The sequence below is a fragment of the Glycine soja genome, chromosome 18 (genome assembly GCF_004193775.1).
Source record: "Glycine soja cultivar W05 chromosome 18, ASM419377v2, whole genome shotgun sequence".
Classification (NCBI taxonomy): domain Eukaryota; kingdom Viridiplantae; phylum Streptophyta; class Magnoliopsida; order Fabales; family Fabaceae; genus Glycine; species Glycine soja.
The window spans coordinates 1,529,736-1,553,673 of record NC_041019.1 but is presented as its reverse complement, the minus strand read 5'-3'; the positions used below and the strand labels follow the sequence as shown (position 1 = coordinate 1,553,673).

General features: G+C 32.2%; 2 protein-coding genes and 2 pseudogenes across 2 annotated transcripts; 1 reads left to right on the top strand and 3 right to left on the bottom strand.

Moving 5' to 3' along the window:
* Positions 1-5,515: 5,515 nt before the first annotated feature.
* LOC114395627 (probable E3 ubiquitin-protein ligase XERICO) lies at positions 5,516-6,496 on the bottom strand. The gene has a single exon (XM_028357457.1). The coding sequence runs from the start codon at positions 6,403-6,405 to the stop codon at positions 5,938-5,940; it is 468 nt and encodes a 155-aa protein (XP_028213258.1). The 5' UTR covers positions 6,406-6,496; the 3' UTR covers positions 5,516-5,937.
* Positions 6,497-14,444: 7,948 nt separating this feature from the next.
* On the bottom strand, positions 14,445-16,285 carry LOC114395117. Its single transcript, XM_028356823.1, has 2 exons — positions 15,874-16,285; positions 14,445-15,176 (listed from the first exon to the last, which is right to left on the bottom strand). The coding sequence occupies exons 1-2, from the start codon at positions 16,274-16,276 to the stop codon at positions 14,584-14,586; spliced, it is 996 nt and encodes a 331-aa protein (XP_028212624.1). The 5' UTR covers positions 16,277-16,285; the 3' UTR covers positions 14,445-14,583.
* Positions 16,286-19,030: 2,745 nt separating this feature from the next.
* On the top strand, positions 19,031-21,938 carry LOC114396183 (annotated as a pseudogene).
* A 111-nt stretch (positions 21,939-22,049) lies between these two features.
* Positions 22,050-23,683, bottom strand: LOC114396180 (annotated as a pseudogene).
* Between the last annotated feature and the right edge of the window lie 255 nt (positions 23,684-23,938).

Sequence of the window (23,938 nt, the reverse complement as noted above, 5' to 3'; positions counted from 1 at the left end):
AAGTAAATGCATTAGACACCATATGTGTTTTTTCATCATCTCTTTCTTTTCTCTTATAAAATTACTATATGTATAGTTTTCTTCTTAAACATCTCTCAACCAAAAAAAAATAAAATTAACCACAACAAATTTAAATTAATTTAGTGAAAAAGGAGTTTCATTACATGAATATAGGTATTATAAAAATTGGCAGAAAACAGTTAGACATGTTAGCTAAATATAAATGTATTGTTAGTAAAAACAAAAACTATAAATCTAATAAGCATTATTATTAAAAGAAACTAGTTGTTTTATGTGTTCAAAACTAGTTTTTCTACAAGTTAATGAAATGCAATGCAAAAACCTTTACACACATTAGAAAGAAAAAAGAATGAGAACATATGTGAGGTGTAAATAATTACAATTTGCAGAGCCATTAATTTTTTTTAAAGCAAAGTGAATTTTATTAAGATGGCAATGATTACAACTTGACAACTCAAGTAGTGTAGACCAATTAAACAGAGTCTGAAAACATCAAATGCCTAAAGACTTATAATTGTAAAACCTGGTTGGTGTTGCACATCCTACACTCATGCACCACCATTTCACATCTTGACCAAAACCAAAGGAAAAATAATATCATCAAAAGTAGTATTAATTAATTATACATAATATTAGGAAGGTTTAAAAATCTGTAGGGGAGGGGGCCATGGCCCCTATGGGTCCCATTGCCTCCACCTCTTACCACAGCTTTTTTTTTATTATTTTAAAAACTAGGTTGTGTTGTGAATTCATTATAATGAAAATATATTTCTATTATAATGAAAATATATTTCTATTATAATGTATGATAACCCTTATTAATACACAACAAAAATATATTTTGATTGAACAAAATAGAACTAGTTTTTGTTTTATTATTTTTTTTTAAAAATATTTAACCCAACAAAAACATAAATGTTTCCGTTGTATTGCTATTATTTTAAACTAAAACAACAAAAAGAAGTTTATGTTCTCAACAACCCAGGTCGCTCTCTTCAAACACCACACTCACATTCTCACAATTATTACAGCACCACACACTCTTTCTCACTCACCACACCCATCTTCTCACATCAATATCTTCTCACACCACACTCACTTTCTCACAATTACATTTACAGTAACACATACTTTCTCACTCACCAAGTCCATTTTCCTACATCACTTTCTTCTCACGCCACATTCTGCACTTACTTTCTCACAATTACAACAACACACCTTTTTTCACTCACAATAATAGTGTCATTTTACTTTTTTGTAAAAAAGTTATAATAAGTTTCAGTCATGTTAATTTTTTTTAATGAAAATTTAACACAATAAATACTTTTTTTTTTATATTATATTTTTTTGTACAATACATAATAAAAATGTGTCTGTCAAGGATATTTTTGTTAAAAAAATAAAAGAAAATATGGGGTGTGAACTTGGATGGGAGAATAGAATAACAAAGCCTTGTTGTCTCTTTGTGTACTGCTGGGCCACCTCTTGGGACACTATTGTTTTATTTGGACCTGTGCGACCCGTTCTTTTATGATATTGGGCCTAAAAGAGAGGCTTATGGAAATCCAACACTTTTATGGCTGGTCACTTCTTCGATAGTATATATATTCTTTTCATATGTATTATTAATTGTAAGTACTTAAATCAATGATCAACACTCAATAAGAGTATAGGAGTCGTTTGTTTCATGGATTATTTGTTATTGTTTGAAATTTGAAGTTGGAAAATTTTATTCCATATATTCAACATAGTCTTAAGTGTGCTCACCTAAAAATTCTTGCCATATATCTGTCGACTGTACTAGGCCTTTGAGATTAAAATCCAATCCATCGTGGACCAAGTTACAGCCTAAGATTAGGTGGTAACAACTGTTATTTACACCTCCCAGATTTACTAATACTATATATATATATTCTTCTTCTTCTACAAGTATCTCTTTTTTGGAAACTACTTTTCAAAACAGATTAAAAAATTTCAACACATTTCAGAAAATATTTTCTGGAAGTGTTAAAATTTTAATATTTCAAAAATACTTTCTAGCCATGTTAAAAATTAATGTATTTTGAAAAAAGTACTTTTTGAAAGCCAAATTTTAAGGGGGGGAAAGGGGGTATTGCCTTTAAGGGGACAATTTTTGCATTGTTTGAGATAGTTCATGTCAGTGACATCGTAGTCACACATAACCTGGACACTTGGCTACGCTTCTCACTGTCATGAAAATTTCATATCTCAATTGGAGGAGCGACTTCACCAACAAATGAGACATAATTTCAATAATTACTTCACTTGGAATATTTGTTATTATTGAGATTGGAGTGTGGATGCATCTACAAGTTTATATTCCTACGGCTTCTTCCAGAGACTCATAATTTATTTATTTTTCTACTATTTCTTCTAAAAAAATTGAGAAAGAAAGTATCTCAAATTGAACAGACCAGGCCTAGGGAAGTCTCATTAATATTGCGTCAATCAAGTTCTGATGGTTTAGGAATAAATATGAACTCCTATATCTCCTAAAATTGAGCTTCTGATGCTAAAAAAATCAGCATCCATGGTTCGTGGTTGTTTTTCTAAAAACTTGCACAATATGAACCTCACAGTTCTTGTCCAACCAATGACGAATAGAGGTAACGATAGACTAATAAAGATGAAGAGTACTGTGCTGACGCATGGTTAACAAACTGAACCACGATTTTAGAATCACACTCCAACAAAGTACCTGAAAATCAGTACTTGAAGAGCTATAGCCTCTGTTATTTCCCCCCTTGCCCCTGGGACATATACTGGATCAAAATCATTTATCAATTTTTCTTCTACATAAAGAATAATTTTAAATATAACCAATTTTCCTTTAATTAAAATTTTAAAAATTGAAAAACAAAAAATTATACTATTCATAATTTTTTTATATTCTCTTATAATTTATACAATATATATATATATATATATATATATATATATATATATATATATATATATATATATATATATATTGATTTCTTAACCAATATCCTAAACACTAACAAATACCCTTATATTAATTTAATTGTTTGAAACAAGGAGCACGCAAGAGTTAGTGGGTGGAGTACATATGCTTTTGTAAATCAATTATTGTGTTCACTACTTGACCGACACTTCTTAACCGTCACATCGATCGGTTGAGCTACCATTTCAACCACTAATCCACTCCCACTATGATAATAAAACCCAGTGACTTTCATTTTCATATAATCTAGTAGTATTTTAATACATGCAATGGAATGAAATAGAAATTGCTAGTATAATCGAGTAGATGAATAAAAACTAGTACTGACTCTACTACGACCAAGTTGCTTACAGTGATTATCCAATGATCCTTCATTGTCCACAAAATTTGTTTAAACTTTTGGTGATATACAAGAAGCTTTTATTTCTAAGATGAATGTTGAGAGCCATATCGAATGGTTAACGAATATGATAAGTGTTTATATAATTGGATAGGTCATCCTCTTATTAATTGATTTTTAAGGAAATCTTTTAGATATCTTTGCTGCACTTTAACATCGTATCAAAACTTTTGAGGTTGGGTAGACATCTCACATTATTCATTCTAAGAGTGATTTTTAGCTCCTTAATTATAAGAAAAATTATTTAAAAAAAAAAGATGAGAAATTATAATTATTCATTTAAATATATAACAGTTACAATTTGTAATTTGAAATTTATTACGACAAATTATGTTTATACAATTTTTCATAACAGAATATGTATAATAAAGAGACCAGGAAAGAAAAGAGCGAGATTGGGACGTGTGATAATATAGTTAATGTATGTAATAGAAAAAAATAAAAATAATATTATAAAAAAATTGTGTAAGTACTACAATTCATTTATCACGTATGTGATGTGAATACATGTAGAGGAAATAAGTCAACGTTGAACTTATGTCTCTTTCAACTCAAAAAAAGAAGGAGCAAATTATTCATTTTGGATGAACAATTTGAGGGGAAATGTCTGTAATCAAGGATTAGGGAACACGCATCATATGTACTTGCAAAGTTCATAACTGAGAACCCTTCTTGATTATTCTTCTGCCAATACGCAAAGGAAAACTTATAGAAAATTGTAATAGCATTTGATATAATCAATAATACAACATCGATCACATGCATGTGAAGAGTAAACCTACTTCAAGTTGTTGTCATTGGTTTTTTACATCAAAACCCATTGGTTTATTGCCCAACTGTCCAAGCAAATGTGTTGAAAAATGTCAGAGACTAGTTAAGAACCTAGCTAATTGCAGTATGATAGGAGTGCACCATTAAAATTTAACCTACGACTTTCAACACTGTTTGATGCATTCTTATATTTTTTCATTGACAAACAAATCATAATATAAGAATAAATAGTCAAATTTATTTATGAAAATATGAGGATTGACAAATTAATTCTTATCGCACTTTACTGCTACAGAAATCGAAAAACCAATTGAGGATTCATAGATCCCAAAACGTGTCAGTTTGATGCATCCCCTGTGTCCTATGATATTGAATTTGTCCATCTACCTCTCAACCATATTGAATAATTAATGTCCTAGGCTACATATTCTCCTTAATTTGGTTCTGCCACATGATTAGCAAATGATCGAAAGCGATGGCAACGTCTATTTCTAAGTCAAGTCTGTTAAGTTGAGATCACCGATGAGGACTTATGTCTTTCCTAGCTATGTGAAGACAAACATGACCTAAGTTAATTTAAGCTGGTGGAACGAAGAAAGACAACTTATCAATAATTATCATTACCATTTACGCTTACCTTTTAAGCATATATTTAACTTAGGATGTTAATTTCTTTAACCCTTTTTATTGGATTTATGCAATTAAATAGATTTAAGTATCATTTTGCTATTTTTGAAATACTTTTTGAAGCAAATTTTACTGACTTTTGGTGCTAAGCACAATTTATGTGCTCATAGTCATAGAAGATTCAAACATAAGCTTTTTCAACAAATTACAACCTGACAAAATCATTTATAATATTGGACTTGGTCATATATATGGAATCCAATCCAACCTAAACCTATATTGTTTTAATTTTTTTTATGTTGCATGTGTAACTGTATAATTCTATGTTTTTCACTTTTGAGAAAATTCACTAACTTTCTTTCATTTTAATATATCGTTAATTAATATTTGTTTTTAATCCATATTAACATTAAAGCAACTTTTATGAAAATCCAAAAGAATTGCTTCTGGACATCAAACCATAAACTTATTCGAGTCCTGAATTTTTTATACCTATAAATTTTAAATACCTAGTTGACCCTCTTATTTTTTTTTATATATCTCTTTTTTTCCTATTAAATCATATCACTTAATATATCTATATTTTTCTTCTTGTCTCTGTTTCTCTCTAAAGGCGTCAACGGATGTAAAAAAATCTTTTTTCAACTTATTCACCTACCAATTTATCAGTATACTAAGAAAGGGTCTTCGTAGAATATGAGTAGAATATGAATAATATGTGTCTGAGAGACTCCACTACCTCATTTGACCAACCAACTCTACCGTCAGTAGGAAGTTGGGTTTCCTCCATCACAATTGCCGGATGTTTCTAACCCCAAAATTAAAATGTCCACTTACACAGACATATGAATATGAATTTCTAGATCAGTCAAACCTTAATCCAAATAATAAGCAGAAGAAGAGTGAAATACAAAAAAGGTAGCATCGATGCTTTAATAATATCTATATCTATAGGGTGTACTTCAATATTAATATTCCTCCGTAGAATCCTGGCAGGGGAAGAATAACAAATTAAACCCTTTTCTAAAAAGAAAAAATAATTAGGTGGTTTTGTTTTAACTATATAGTACTACTATAAATATGTTGAAGACATTGGGTAATTCAGAGAGAGAGAGAGAGTTATCTGTGCAAATTAAGTGTTGCCACCACGAAATGCTGAAAAAAGATAGAGAAGATTGTCATGATTCCCATTAGAAGCAGCCTCTGGTTGATTCTGATGCTGACGGTGCTTGAACACAACATCATCAGGCAACACCTGTTTCCGACAAAGTGGGCACGTAGCCCAGTACTGTTGCAACCACTTGTCCAAACAATCCCTATGAAACGTGTGTTGGCATTTGAGCTTCCTCAGCTTCTCCCCTTGCTCGAATTCGGACAAGCATACCCTGCACTCTGTAGCGTGCTCTGCCTTCAAGTTAAATCTTTTGGTGTAGCAAATTGTGGGGTTCTTCTTCTCGATGAGTTTGATGTATTGGCGGGTGCTGATGGGACGTGATTCCCTTAGCTTCTGAATGAGAATGATAAGCTCTATTAGAAGGGATGCTAATAGCATTATCATTTTCCCACAAAGCTTGTTTAAGAGCTTAGAGAGAGGTTTCATATTGATGCTAACTAAATGCAACTAAACTAATGCACTAATACTTTTTTTTGCTTTTTTACATATAAACACATGACTTTAATACAAAAATTTCTCGTTCTGCCCCGTGAAGCGGTTAGACTTATCTTTGCTTAATTTGTTTGATACAAACTACCATCCAAACCCGTGCAATGTACGGTATTTTTTTAAGTTAAAAAAAAATATATTTTTTGATTTAAAAACAAGTGATTAGGTGTACAGTGTTGACTTAGGTGCTAAGCACTATTTATGTGCATTATTGTTTGGGTAATACTCTTTTTGTCTTATCAATCCTTTAAGAATTGAATACTTTGGTCGCAGTCGAGAAGGAGGAAAACAATTAAATTAAGATTATAAAATTATTGGAATGACGTGCGCCTTTGGATCAAAATTCTTAAAACGGAACGGTGGTTGAGCCAAATTAGAACGGGAATGGGTAGCCGGTCAAATTAAGTGGACGAAATGGTAAGAATTACTACAGTATAAATATTGGAATAATACTAGAATGGCATTTTTTGTTGAAGAAAAAGTATCTCAATTCTGACTAGAAAAAATAAAATACACAAAATATGTTGCCTTTGCCACTTCACGGAAGTCAAAAACGTTATAAAGAAGCAAAAGAAAAATAAAATCAAAGAAGAAGACTGATTGCATGGAATTTTTCTGACTTGGGAAGTTGCATTGCACATTCTTCATCCTTATATATAACTCGCAGTCTTTGAGCAGCCACAAACTAAAAATTACATCAGTTTACCCTAATTTCGATTTGTATTCATTTTTAACATAAATTGTGCGGGGCACGATGTCTTTGTGCCTTTATTAATTGGACTTAGTCAGAAGCACTTGAGATTGGTGGTAAATGGCGTTAGTCAACAACTAATGCATAGGGAGTAGTAAGGGAGGAGGTTCTTATCATATATATATATATATATAGTATGGATTTTGCATACCAGTGATCTGTTTAAGAAATTAAAATTTATTTTGTAAATTCTAAAAGAATGATAAAAAAAATATTGTAAATAATATAATTTTTTCCTTCTAATAAAAATATTTTTACTTTAAGTTTTTTAATAATACTTTTAAGATATCGTTTATCATTTGCCATAAAGTATTTGTAATTTTACTGCTTCATATTTTTTATGTCGTTTGATACATAATTTATATAAGAAAATTTGATACGTACTTATCTTCAACAATTTTTTTTTTTAAAAAACAGCTAATGGATCAAATTTATTAAAAAGAATAAGAAGCACAAGTTGTGCCCGATGTACATTACAAAACACTTATACTGCTATATGGTTTGCAGAAAGAAAGAAATACAACATGAACAAAAACACACACATATATAGCCACAAAGTCGGATTAAATTATACAAATATAATTTTTATAATTATATATATAATATATATTTTTTTTATTAATCTAATCGTTAAATTATATCTATATATTATTACTATCATTTGAATCAAATTTTATTAAAATTGAACAACAATAAAAAAGTAATTAATAATTTATATTTTAAAATATTCATATAGATCAATTTTAATCTATATAAACAAAATAATAAATAATTTCAGATTAATATTAGATTTTGTATATATAATTTATATAAAATGAATTTTGAATTTAATGATAAATTTTAAGAAAATATTAAATATTTAATTAAAAGTTAAAAAATAATATAATAGTTATGAAAGTTATATGATATGATTATATATATATATATCATGAACCTTCCTATATATTCTTCTTTTCGTTACTGCGACTGGAATGACTCGAAGTTGCAAAAAAATCATTTTATTTGCGCTATTCCCCAACGCATACAGTAGCTTCGTCAATACAGGGTAGCTAGGCACAAATTCATTCTGGTCTGATTCTTTTCCTTTGACACCAAAAAACTCCAGTTTTTGCTGCACACTGCACAACAGCACAAGTCCCCTGAATTGAAAAAAAAGAAGAAAAAGTCACTACCTAGCCCTCGTAACAATTATAAATTAAAAAGTTATAAAAATTATCCTCCTAATACGCTATTCGGATCGATCTTTATCACATCTTCCCATGTCCACTCATATTTAACGTTTCAAAATTTTCTGGGAGGTCCTTGCTTCCCATTCTATGCGAGAAAGAGTAAATTATATTTTTTTCATTATTCATTTTTTGTTTCTTTTTATATTATTACATCACCAATTTTTTTTCTTTCTATTTCTCTTCTTATTATAAATAATATCGGGTGATATTACGAGAGCAACGTTGCTATATGAACTTTTTTCTTGGTAGTGCTATACTACTGTATGCAGAATCTACCGCTTAATGCATTGATTTTGTTGAGGTAGTTTTTATTTTTTGACAGGACACCAAATCACCAATGATATGTTGGGTTGCCAACAGACTGACCAAAAGGATTTCTTTGAGATGGTTATCGACCATATGTAGCAACTTGCATCTCTATAATTCTTCTGCTCAAGTTTTTATTATTTACAACAATAAGCTTAAATTGAAAATATATATTATTTTTGGAGTGACTTGTTTCATGTCAACATGTATCTAATATAATGTTTGTGGTATTTCATTTGGAATTATTATATATATATATATATATATATATATATATATATAATATTCTTGTATCATCTCACCTGATTTTTCTTCTTATCTTCTTTTTTCCATCACATTAAAAAAATATAAATACTCATATATAATATAATAAAATAATATTATATTAAGGCATGTGTACAGTTCCCAATTAATTATATAATATTATAATTAATATTGAGTACTTATTTTTAATCAAACTATAATACAGCATATACTTTAACTCTAGTTGAATAGATAAAAATGGTAATATAAAAAATCTTAGAGACGGAATCATTTCAGTCTCTAATGAATTATAATTTTTAAAATATTAAAATAGATACATAGAAACGAGTTTAGAGATGGGCTATGTTGACAATTATCCCAAACTAACTAATGTTGTCACTAAAATCTGTGTCCAAATATTATTAAACATATAGAGACGATGGAATATTATAGAGACGGATATATCCTTATGTTGTCTCTAAGGTAGAATATTTTTGTTTCATTTCTGTATATTGCATTTTGTCACTGTTTTGGTCTCTACTAAAGACGGATGAGGATCCCTCTCTAAGTTCCATCTTTATTTATGTTTTTTCTAGTAATATATGGTTTTTTTTTATCCCTTTTTTTTTCTTTATTGTAAGATGTATCTGAAAATAAAGTAATCATAAACTTACATCCTAAAATGGGGTGTGTTAGGGAGGAAAGAAAAGAGAATAAGAAGAAAAAAAAAATAAAGGGAGAAAATGATAGATATAATAGGTAATCCAATAAAAAAAACTGAGATTAAGAAAATGAAAGTAGAAATGAGATGAAAGAGAAAGTGAGTGGATTCATGATAAATATTTTCCTTGAAAATATGCTATTAATATAATGTTTTTTTTCACTAAAAAAAAGAAGTAAGTTGAGTAATGAAAGTTTACATGGATCATAACAGATCTTAAAACTCAAAGTACTTACATAAGTATTTTTAAATTACTCCCCAACGAAGTTTTTACATTTACACATTCGAATTTAAATTCACCTCTTGTAAAATATGAATCTTATCAACTGGTTAGTTATATTATTACACGCTCTTTAGTCTTAGAGTAGATCGATGTACACTACTAACATATATATTACTATCATCCAATCTTATTTTCGCTAAGTTGACCTGATCGAGAGTATGAGTTATAATTATTTAATACAATTTATTTAATAGTCACTGAAGAAAAAGAAGAACTTAAATTAGATCGAAGAGAAATACCATGCAATCAAAGTGTTAGATTGAAAGATAAGCTCTCCTGGTTTTATGATAACCTAGCTGTCAGTTAATGGCTTATGCTTTTAAGATATAAATTTAATAATATACGTCTAAAAGCTTAGTTGGTGCTGTGCATAATATTAAAATCCTACCTAAAACGCTAATACAGAAGCTGCAGTTTCCACGATTAGTGGTCATCAATTAAAGTGTCCCGTGTATGAACTAATATTAATAATAAACAAAATTAAAGCATCCCGTCTAAAACCTGAAATTCGCTTGTTCATCGATGTAATCAAACATTTAAGTACCAATGATTCTTACATTCCCTCTCTGTCTCATTCTTGTACGTCTGTTACTCGGCGATGAGAAATTATATATTCGTTATATATAAACCCGTTTTAGGTTACTGCATATGCTTGAAACACTTGAATCTTATAACTTATGGCCTTTGCAATATTATAGGTCAATTATTTTGGAGGTAACTTACCAGTAGTCAGCGGCATGCAATATATCTGCCATTGTGCAGCCTCCAACTCCTCCCACAGAATATATTATCATCTCAAGCTGACATGTCATCTGTGTGGCAATAGTGGTTAATGTTTGGATGACACATAATTAAACTAAGAAGCCCACTTCGGTCATTTTATATTTAATCCACTTCCTGTGTGCTCCAAACCATGTGTATTTTAAATACTTATGTAATATATTAATACAAATTGTTGCATTTGGAGCCTTAGGATTGTCTATCTTATATATTTAGAAAGTTTAAAACACATAAAGATGGTGCGCGGACCAAAACTTAATTTTCCATGCAAAGTATGATGACAACATGGCATTTTATTTTTTTGTGTGAGTGCAATTAAGATAATTAATGTTAATTATGGTTGGTTGTAAAGCAAAGCCACAAACCACAAGGGCATTGGAGAAATGAACGTGGCTGCTTATTCCACACGCTCTCATCAAATTCCAACTCCTATAAATACCATCTTTGGCAATGCTAATTTCATAAAGCATTTCTTAGTAGCCAAGTCTAATAATTAGTAAACTTTTTTGCAATATTAGCTAGTTTGTTGTTTTTGCAGAGAACAACATGTCTTCCATTGGGGCACGTTCAGCTGAAATTTATGTTATGGAGAAGAGGCAGAAAGAGAAGTTGAAGAGAATGGAAGTGGAAAGAGTACGAAGAGGTGAGGTGAGTACTGAAGAGAGAAAGGTGGCTAGTTCTAGTGTGGGAAAGAACAAGGTGCATCCAGGTAGTGAACAAGGAGTCACATCCGATAATGCCTTTAGGGCATAATGGTTTTCGACTTTGGGATACAAATAACTCCCCAAAACTATGGTTTTTCACTTGCCCACCATTACCTTTTGTATTTTTTCTATACCTCTACATGTTTTGTGTGATTAAGTTTTAAATGTTTGTTTGACTAGCTCCCCTAAGCTCACCGAAAAAAAACCTTGTTTAGTTACTATATAGAAGTGATAAAAGACTGTTGATGTTATTAATGGCGTGGGCTTTTAGTCGTTTGTAACATGCATGTCTCAAAATTGAATGTGTTGTTATGTCAAAAGAGGGCTTTGCTGCTTTGTATCCATGATTAAAAGCGTCATGGTGCATATGTATTCCGAATCTTACTTACATATTCATTTTCTTTTCCTGTACAGCACGTATCCGTATTTTCTATTATATATAGAACATTTTTATTAGATTGGAGTACAAGTATGCTTCTGCTTCTTTAAGTATAATCTTCCGATCCCCTCTTGCACCATCGACCATCATATATATATAACACCGCCTTTTTGTTCCACAATATTAAATTCAACATGAAATTGGATCTAACCACCACTTAAAATAAGACACATTAATTATTGTACAAAAACAAATGTCACTTATTAAGGGATAAGTTTATATTTTTTTAATAGTAAAATTTTATTAAAATGAAAGTAAAGTCTAACTTACAATTAAAGTAAAATTAAAGGGATAAATAAAGATATCAATACACCATTAGAAAAAAGAACATGACCTTAAATTATGTTTATGATCTAACTTTTATCGATCAAGTCGAAAACGTATTGAAGTTAAAAGGATCACCATATAGTTGTTGCAATTAATCCTCAACTTTTTTTCTTCCAAAAAGAGAGTTAAATTGTATATAGTGGGCGGAAATATTATTATGCAACATCTCAAAATACCTGACATACACAAATTACATACCAGATTTTGAATTGTCGCAAAGTAAGATAAAAATAAGTTATTATTATCTTCCTAATGACAAAACAACACAAAATATACACTACACCTAAGATAGTACTCTTCTTTTGCACAAGGCGTTAAGTTTATCTTTTGTTAATAGTAGTATGACTATTATAAGTTGTCACCAATAATACGATGCATCATGCTGAAGTATTGGATCCATCAATCAAATAGAATGAGAAAGAAATGTAAATTAACTAGAGGATTTAAGCATGATAGATGAAATGAATGAGTATCTTAATTAACTTTAAAAAACAAAAAAGGAGTGTCTTGAACATTAATAAAAACAAATATTACAAATATGGATGCACTAAATGAGTGAATATACAAGATAATATATTGTTAGAAAAATCATAGTAAAGATAAAGTTATGTAGACATGACATCTATGTAAAAACTAGTAAAATACCAATTAAGAGAGTAGATCAAAAGGATGATGATGATGGCCATATTACTAGAGGTAGAAGGATGAGAAAAACTATTGATGAATCCATTAAAAATAATTATTAAAAGATCAATAATTTATTTATGCACATGATTCACCATAAAATGTTATGATAACTTTAGTTCAAATAGACGACTTTATATAGTTTTAAAAGACTTAATTGTTTTTATTATTTTGCTTTATTAATTAAATCTTGCATAATCTTATTTTTATCAAATCAAATTAATATACATCTTATTTTTGTAATATTCTTTTTAATATGTAGGAATTCAGATATAAGAGAATTTACAATAATTTACTTATATTGTTGAAACAAACTAAGTTAAACTTCCTTATTTTTATATTCTTTGTTTACTATAAAAGATTTAGCCCATGATTAAAGTGAAAAAAATGTCAATTTCTAACAAACAAACAAAAAATCATTATTACAAACAGGAAAAAATTAAAAAAGCATTAAAACTGTTCTGTCAGTGTATATATAGAAAAGCATTTATCTAGCAGGATTGAACTGTTAATTAGTATAAATATTTTGGATATGTTAGTATGATGTATTGTATTATTAATAAAGACTTGCAATATTTGTACTAACAATTTAATTTTCATTAAATAAAAGTTCTATCAGCGAACTTTAATCAATCTAACACTGAAATTATTAATTATATTAATGTATACAACATTTTTGTAGTTTTAGAAACTTTTTTTTTATAGAAATAATCACTTTGAATTTTTAAAAACCTTTCAAGATATATCGAGAAAAACAATATATGTTACAGCAGCTAGCTGGGAAAAGTTAAATATATTGGACGTCTTCTTCATTTGACAAACATAAGACCAGATATAATAACCTATATGATGTTTAGCATCTTAGCCATTTCAACCAGGTTCCAACCATTCATCATTTCGGGGCAGCTAAGAGGAATATTCGCTTCAATACTAAACGTGCATTTAGTGATTCAAATTTGGCATCTAGTCATACAACACCGGATTCTGTGTGTTCCTCGATGGCTCTTTGATTTTCTGGAAATTCAAGAAACAGAATACTATTATATATGTACTGTCTTGCTCCTCGTCTGAAATCGTGTATATAATATCGTGCTTTAGCCTTTCAGCCCTCTCTACCACATGTGAGTTTCAATGACTGACTTACCTTCTACAAGATTATATATTCCATTCTTCACTCCTGCATTATTGTATTGTGACATATCGAAAATATATCCAATACTAATTAATTTTCATGATTGCGAAAAGCTAGCATATTGACATAGATTTTCATATTATTCCTGAGAAGCTAGCTTTAATTTCATCTGTTCCACATGCATGCTTCCGACCGATTCCATTTTCCCAACAGTTATCATGATAATATTTCTTTAGCTTGCCTTATTATTACTAGGTGATGGTCATCCCATATGGTCACTTCCCTATTCTCTCTCCATATATATACGATTGTACTCTTTAAAAAATCAATCAATTCATATGATTTAGTTCTTCATCATATTATAATAGTAGAGAATATATAATAATATCAAAATGAAAAATTAATTAAGACATATGTTTTACCCTCGATCTCTTGTTAAAGAGAAATTATTACACGAACATAAATGTGAAAATCCAAGACCTCATACATGATCTAGCCAGACTTATGTATTGATATTTAATTTGTTTCCTCGCCCTTATCTTCATCATGATCAGAGGCCTCATCAGCTTCTTCTTCCTGTTCAGTTTCAGCCATGGCATTCCACAACTCTTCTCTAGCACTCACATATTTCACTTCCTCTTCAACATGGGGTCCCAAGAGAGACATGAAAGACAAAAGGCCCAAGTGATTGAGATTCCAAACCTGGTACCCAACATCAACCGAACCAAAGCGAAGAGGAGACACAACATTCTCCAATTCCTCAACTAAGCCACAGGAAACGAGGGAAGCGTATTCAGCAGAATCAACAAGGCGAGTGTAGGTACTCATCACAGCATAGGCTCTTCCTTGGTGTGCCTCAGGTGGGTTGGTGCCTTTGATCTCCACAAGACTACTTGTCATTGTCTTCACACGCATGCTTTCCATTATCATCTTTGTCATCACCGACATGCGACACGCCCTTAGGAAGCTCGAGTTCTGCTCTTCCATGCAGAAACGGGAAATCCCTGGGATATTCCCTAACTCCAAAAGGGTTTCATGTGCTATGGGCTCAAAATCAGGACGTAACACTTCCAACATTTCTGGTTCATCGAACTGCATTGAGCACCCACCTGCATGTAATGTAATTAATTATTAATTATAATCAATGTCATCATTCATTCATATATATAATTAGGACAAGGACATATCCTCTCAAAATAAATAATAGGATGTAGGACAAACAAATGGTCGATCGTATGTCTAAATAAATTTAATTTTGCACCCAATCGCAAAAGGGAAGAAAATTAGTACAAATTTATTTGTAATTAGGTCATTTAAAAAAATAAAAATACGCATGTGTAGCAGTTCTTTAGTATAGTCCAGTGCCTTCAATCATGGTGTCTTGAGGGAAGGGAATCAGGTAACTGAGAGTTAGCTAACCATGAAATGTCTCTTGTTGAGAATCCGAGAGTTTATGATTCTATTACCTTTCTTTGCTGCAGCTGTTATATCTAATGTAAATTCCACGGTTTTCCCGAGAGGGTATTAATCTAGTTCTAGGGGCTTTTGCCCCTTGCATTCACGCAAAAAAATGTGTAGCAGTTCTTATTAATAAATTAGATTTTTTTAAAATTCAAAAATTATTTTTAAAATTTTAATCCAAAGTTGAAGGTCTAAGTAACAGTCAAGCGTTATGGATAGATATAACCTGTAGTCAAAAGAAATAATGTTATTAAAAGTAGTCAATCAAATAATCAAATAGTAATCAATAAAAGTCAATGGTAACGAAAATTTAAATAAAGTTGAAATTAATGAGAAGAGAGATACCTAGCTTTTGGGGTCTAAGATCCTGGAAGTGACCATATTTCCTAAAGACATTTGAGAGGATTCGAAGACGTTCTCGAGAGCAAAGTCTTGGGAACTGGAGGGCATATAAGAGGCCAGGGAGGGCAATGACATAGGTGCGAGTGGTGACTCGGAGAACAACAGTGTCCTTTGTTAGAGGCCACTTAAATTTATCTACACAACAGATATGAGCAAGAATGGGACAGTTTATTTGCATTATCATTTTCAGTGTGAAGGGACCTGTGCTCAGTGTTCTCACTCTCCGATGGTTCTCATACTCCATCATGCTCAGTGCACTCAGATGGAAGCTAAACTGTATAGTGATGCTTCCACGCGAGATTGTGTTCTCATCTGGTACTTCTGGGGATCTTAATCCGAACTGCATCGTATATACTCCGCTCCTCAATTCCTTCAAAATATATACATATATATATATATATATATATTAATAAATTAAACCACAAAATTCCAAAATCATCAAACAAACTAATAATAAAATGTACATGCAGGGCAATGGGGTTAAAGTAGATTTTTAATTATGGCAAAATCTTGCTGCAATCTTTACTAACAGCATAAATAAATTTGCTTTCAAATAATAATCACCTGCAAAATTCATGTAAACTACACGCACATATATATATATATGAGAATGAGAATATATATATATAAGGCCGAGGCCAATTGGTAGAAATCATCAAGAGATCGAGTTATGCACACATACACATACACAACGGAGGAAAAATCTTATTAGTTAAAGAGTGGGGAGAGATGAGGAGCAAATGTATGGAGTAATAGTGCATTTATTAGGAAAAAATGGGGGGAGACAGAGAGCAATACCTCGGCACAAAGAAGAGAAGAGGTTAATTCTGAGGGATGAAGAAAAGGAGGAGCAAAGAGTGAAGATTATATAGAGGTGAGGAGTAGTACTGAGAGTTGCATGTATGTATCTAAGTATCACGTTCAGTCTGACTCAGTCAATTGTAGTGGGAAAAGAAAATCAAGAAAAGGAAAATTTGAAATTAAAAAAAAGTTAAAACATAAGAAAAGTTTTGAATTTTTATTCTTAGAAGTCAATTGTTTCTTTATTTTTCTTCAATTAAACAAAGAAAAATATATTGTAATCAATATTTTCTTTTCTTTTTTTATCTCTTCCAAACGGTCCATAAGTTATAGTTATAGAATAATATCTCATGAGATTAATTGGATTATTAATTATATAATTTCAAAATCTCATTTTGAGTCTATTTTTCCTTCTATTCTTCTTTTCATTTTTTATTATGTTGTTTGTTTTATTTATAATTTTTTTCTTTTCTTTTATATTTTTCCTCGTCTATTTCTCTCTATGCATACAAAATAAAATTGAGTATACATTTAACTTTTTCCAAGCAGATTCTTGGGTATACATTAGTTGGCACTATTTGTGTAAAATTAATAAATACATAATAATAAAATCAAATGATTTTAAATAATTTCGTTGAGTGTCTTATAAGTATTATTCTTCAAAAGACAATCTTATTCAAGGTTTAAATGCGGATGTACCGGGGACTAATATTTTTGGCTAGACCCGGCCTCTAATAAATTATAATTTCAAATATTAAAATGACCGTGTGAACAAAATTGAGGAAATTGTCTGAAATAGCCCTTTTGCTATTCTTATTCCTCAACAAACCGTTTGGCTGCTGCTGTTATTGTTGTAAGTTGAAACTTTGTTGCCTGAAACTGCAACTTTGTGAACTTTTCATTTGAGATGTTGACTCAATATTGAGAATAATTGTAGCTGCTTTGTGATGTTGGAGAAGGTGTTTGAATAGATAATGACTAGAATGAGTTTGGACCTTAATTTGGAAATTAGGATTTTGGTCTTCTTTATCAAATTGCTTAGTTAACTTCAAGTTAGGAATTGTTTGATAATGTACTGGTGATTCTTCGCAGGCTTATATTGTATGTATGGTTACAACATTATGCAGGTGTTGAGCAACTGACTTGAATAACTTCGTTTGACCTCTCCTTTATGCTAATCCTAATTTTTTTATTATGCATAGATTGAGGTCTTCACTTAAAAGACTTGAACTTTGGTGTCACTTATTTATATCCTAAATCCTAGAAATGAACACAGTCAAGGCTGATTTTGTAATTTTCTTATTACTTTTAATTCTAAATAATGGAGCAGTTATAGTGTTTCAGAGAAAACGGTTCTAACTGAGAACAAGTCAGGAAAATAGCAAGAACAAAAGACATGAACTAGCTGCATTTTTCCTCGTGATCTGTCATCTTAGTCCAAACGCAGACCATGTCATTGATAATGAACACTTGCTGTAAAATCAGAATGAAAAGAACAGAATATATTGCCAAAAAGTGGAAATGAGTCATGTCTGATTCATAACTGAAATGAGCATATTCTCAGGTTTGTCTTTTTTTGTCAAGCATTTGAAGCAGGGGGAATACCATAAATAATCAAAATAAGTACCACTACCAGCTCCCCAATACCAAATTCACACAAATCAATCAAGGCAGCAATTTTTTTCGTACAAAATATCTATGTCGCTCCTTTCTAATTATTATTATCATCGTTATAGAACACAAGATATCTATCACACAGGCATAATTGTTGTGCACAATGTTAAGTACAGACCATGATAGTGATCTGTCCGACTGTCCTAAATTTTCTTTGATAAAGATAAATCTCATAGAATGATGAGTGAACATTTCAGATGTGGAAATTATATGAGTGAACGTTTCAAAAGGTTGCTTGCAATTAATTTCCATAATCTGAAATAACCACAGGAACAGATGATGATCTTCCTCCTTCCCATCAATGTCGAAATAGATTTCAACGCCCTGATCATGCCACTGGAACTGGAAACGGAAGATCTGCAATTGTAGGCTCTGGTCCATATCCTCGGATGCAGAACGACATGGAAACACAAATCCATAACATTGAGCAAGAAGCATACACCTCTGTCCTGAAGGCTTTTAAAGCTCAATCTGATGCAATCACTTGGGCACCTTTGCCTTAATTCATTGGTTTGTCTTTCTATTAAGTATGTCGATAGGATTGGCAATGAGTTTTTTTGTTCCTATGTACTTTAGGAAAAAGAAAGTTTAATTACAGAGCTTAGGAAGGAGCTAAGAGTATCAGATGAAGAACACAGAACTTCTATCAAGAGTCAATGCTGATGACATCATCCACAGGATAAGGTCATACTATATTTTATCATATTCTAGTGAGCAGTTTCTGTATAGCATTGAGCAAACAGTGGTTTTTTCTGCATTTTAAAGTGGGGTGTATCCAATTGTGCTGTTAGGGAGTGGAGAAAGGGAAATGGGCTCCAATCTGGAACAGTACATACTGCTCAACAGGTTCATGATCACAATACCAGCTCTACCGTTTTGGCATCTCGTAAGAAAAAACAGACATCACAATCTGTGGCTTCATTATCCTTGGGTGCACCATCTCCTGCAGTTCATCCATCTATGCAACCATCATCATCCGCATTGAAGCATGAACCTCCATCAGGAACTAAGACCACAAAGCAAAAATCAGTAATCCTTTTTGTTTTGGAATATCAAGATAACAAAATACTGAGTTACACTTCCTCTATGGTCATTCTATCCCGTTCTAAAGAAAAAACCCATTGATTTGTGCATCCTCAATGATGTCCATACAGTTCCCTTCTACAGGACTTACAAGCCAAAGCCAGGATCAGGGGGTTCTTCAGGTGCCTTTGCAGCAAAAGGACCTGCTGAAGGAGCTTCTTATGATCCCTGGATTGGAAGGAAAGTTTGGACAAGGTGGCCTGAAGACCACCACTTCTATGAAGCTGTTATAACGGATTATAATTGATACGAAAAGAGGATCATCAGCTAGCAAAGAACATCAAACAGAGGTGCAGGCACAGAACAGAGGGGTTCAGATAGCAAGAAAGGCAAAGAGGGTCATCACAAGGCCCTCTCACCTTAGTGACTACGTATGAAGAAGGTTCGAATGAAGGAATTTGCTCTGGAATTGCTAAGCGTGGCTGGTTGGTCTTGGGGGGACAGCATCACAACCGTAATCACTAGGCCAATGATTTCCTAAATATTTCTTGGTACAAAATGACAAATTCTGTTTGCCAGGAACTAGTATAAATAAAGCAATTGTAATTCAAATGGAATATATGAAAATTATCAAGTTTCCTTCTTACACTTGCCTTTTCTTATCCTTCTGGAGGTGCTGGCCTCGAATCCAGTCTCATAAGCTTGTTCCTCTAACAACAATGCTGCTGAGGTGTGTTTATAGTATACTATTAGAAACTGAGGAATGCATGGACTCCTTTAATATTTCTATTTACATATTTTGTAGGGACTACATGCTTTGGTTTATGATATGAATTCAGCAAATGAAACATGGGAGTGGGTCAATCTTAAAGAGGTCAATTTTACAATATTAATATTCTTCTGTCTATCATTCACATACAATCTAGTTTTAGCGTCGTTCATTCTTTTCTTTTCTTTTTAAGCAACATTTCTCTCCTGACAAGCATAGCTAGAACCTTTTGTTTTCACATATCTTACCTTTCCCATGGTGACCTTGTGTCTCATACTTTGAATCCCATACCTTGAAATGGGTATTAAGTATCTCATGATTTTGATGAAATGAACATTTTTCTGCCTAAAACTAAAATCTAGTATGTTTTTGTGGCTGAAGGGATTGACATATAGTCAATGTCCTTTTGCTATCTTGGATCAACATTTGCTTTGGTGATTTCTTTTTTGTGTATCTATAATTAATGCAAACAATGAAACTTCAAGCATATACGGGATGATTGTCTTTAAAAATCAGACCACACCTCTACTTCAAAGATACATAGTTACATGCTTAGTGTCTCTTCACATTCATTATTCTTTATCAATTAGACTAAAGTTTGTGTTGTTGCTGCTAACAATCAACTCAATCAGTGATGAAATCCTAGTTACTATCTATTCGATATGGTAGATATCTCCAGAAGATATTCGTTGGGAGGGTCAAGATCCTGGAATATCTGGTAAAGGTGGCCGGCCCGGTCCAGGTAGAGGATTGAAGAAGTCTATGCCTCACGGTGGTGCAGTTACTGGTTCTGGAAGAGGTAGGGGAATGATGAAGGTGCAGCCTAAGAAAGATTTCACTTTGTCACAAAAAGGGGCAGGAAGAAGGCTACAAATGATATTGAGATACTCCATACAGATACCCTTATCAAGGAGGTACAAGCATCTGGAACAGAAATTTCCAAATTTGTGTGTTAAATTTGGCTACTTCTCTGTATGATACAAATATTTGGCTCCTTCATATTACCTAATAGAATGGAACCAAAACAGGTTGAAAAGGTGTTTACTGCAAGCCATCCTGATCCCATGGAAATGGAGAAAGCAAAGAAAATGCTAAAAGTGAATATCAATCATTTTCTTAGTATACAACTTTATGTTATGAGAAATCTTTAGTTTCAACAATAATGATGGCTCTCTATATCAAAAAATAAAATAAAATGATGATGGCTCTCCCTTTGAAATGCAGGAAGATGAACAGGCTCTTGTTAATGCAATTACCAGGCTCGGAGATGTGTCTGAGGGTGAAAGTGGTAATAACTAAGTAACTAGAAAATTGTTCATGTATAATTAATTGAAATTTCACCAAATTCTGTTGAATTGTATCTTAATTTTTGGATATTGTTAGTAGGCCAGCAACTCGGGGGATCTAATGAACTTTTTTATGAAATGCAAGGCTGTGAATAAAGCGTGGACGTTTGGACGTTCTTTTCTTTGTTCTTTTGCTAGTATATAACTTCCTTGATATTTTAGATTATTGATTACAAGACTCTTTCATTCTTTATGTTCCTTGAACTCTCTTGCTTTAGCCAGATGTAGAACCTCCCTTTTCGCAAGACCAGTCAATGGATCAGGAAAAACACTGGAAGAAACAACAGTATAATTCGAGTGGTGTTAGAGTACCAGACGGTTCAAATGGTGATAAATTACCAAGAGAAACTAGTGCTCCATCTGAGTATCCGCACGAAGTTGGCAACAAGGCATGACTATTGTAATATGATATAATTATTGTATAATTGTAGTTTCTTTTTGTATCTATTAAGTAGTGTAGCGGGTAGCTTCAATCTAGGGTAGCTTCAATCTAGAGAGACAACAGATATGTTATTTGTAAATTATAAATTATGAAAAGCATGGTTCTTATGCTTGCAATTCCCATTCTCTCTCATTATCCAATCAGCAGAAATGGTTACTATGTGGGTAACTGATTTCTTTCATTTTAGAAGGTGGCATGGGCTTAGGGGACACAAATAAACAGTGCAAATCGCAGATTCTGACAAGATTTTGTACACAAACTAATCCCAATTCCCAATAGCAGAGTCAAATCACACTCAGCACAATCAGTTATTTGTCTTTATAGTGATGCAATAAACTTGATGATGAGATCCACCATCTCAGCATCATAACCAGGCCCTTCCATCTGGAAATGGCCTACCCCATCGATTAAATGTGTTTCTACACGTCCTGCTGCAGAATTAAGCTTGTTCCTCAGCTGCTTTACACTGGTGAATCCATCTTGTGTTCCCATAATGAAGTGGTTTTGGTGACTGTAGGATGGCTTTATGGTGTCATCCAAAAAGGATTGAGGCAGTCATTCCCAATGGATAACCTATGCTTACATAACCAATGACTTGTTCAATCTGATCAACGGCAGACCCTGCTATAGGTGCACCTGTAATAAAAGAAATAACTCAAATATATGACAACTCTTTCAGGCTTCAACATTGATGCAACACATGGCGCGAATTACTACATCTCCTAAAGCAGCTCGTGAATGAACTGGGGGAAATTGTCACAGACAAGAAGCATGTGGATTAACACCACAAGTCTAACTAACAGTCCATGTAAACTCAAGCATGCATAATTAGTTGGATATCATTCCAACACTTAAAATGGGAAACAAGTTGATCTGCAAATCAGTCTATATCGAATCCAAGAGCAAAAGACATATACTTCCTTTCAACTCCTACAAGCTTAAAACCTGAGACTGAGAGTCGATAGAGCTGTCATTGCATTTTTTAATTCACATGGAGTGTTTATCCAAACATCAAACAACTTTCAAACTTGGAAGGCATTAAGATTAAAACTCTCAAACTAAACTTATCAGCAATGCAACAAGTAACTAAGGCATCCTTTCCAAATTTGACATAAGGCTGGCCGGAATAACCAAAATGTAATCAGGGAGACAGAAAGCTCGAAATTTGTTTATGAAACATACAGCTAGGAGCTAATCAAGCAATTCAGACATTTGATATACTGAAACAACAAGCCCAGTTCAAAGATTATTAAAAAAAAAAAAAAAGACAACATTTTTCACAGTAAAAATTTAAAAGAATACTCTAGAAATTTAATGATACGTGTAAGATTTGTAGGTAGAAAAAGCGGATGGGGTGATGTTAAACAGTATAAGAAAAGTGAGAGATCTGAGAATGAAGCATACCTGCGGAAGAACCAAGCAACAAAATCCTGGGAAGAGAGAAAGTGTTGGAAAGGCAGTTGCAGACAGCAACAACATCCTTAACTTGGGAGGATCCGGTGGACTTGGCAACGCCTCTCATGTCAAAGGTGAAAGCGGTGTAACCATTGAGGAGAGCCTGGCAGCCACCCAAAATAGAATACGGGTGCAGCAGAACAATCCCCAAGTTCCCATCTGCTTCTTCTGTGGCTTGAACACCCTTGTACGGAGCTTCACTCCGTCGCTGCCTTCGACGGTCACAGCCACAACCACAGCGATTAATCAATCACTTTGTGCCAAGTGCTGCTGTAGGGGAAACAATTTGCTTGTTGGAAGATGGGCTTGCTTGCCTCCCAAAATGCCCAAAACCCATTTCTTTAACTAATTATTTCCTCAGTAAGTACTCGTAAGAAATACTCACTGAAAAAAAACAATATACAAAGTCCTATATTTTTATTTTTAGTTTTATTTAATATTTTTGTCTATTTTTTATTTAATATTTTTATATTATTTATATTAAATAAAATGATATAA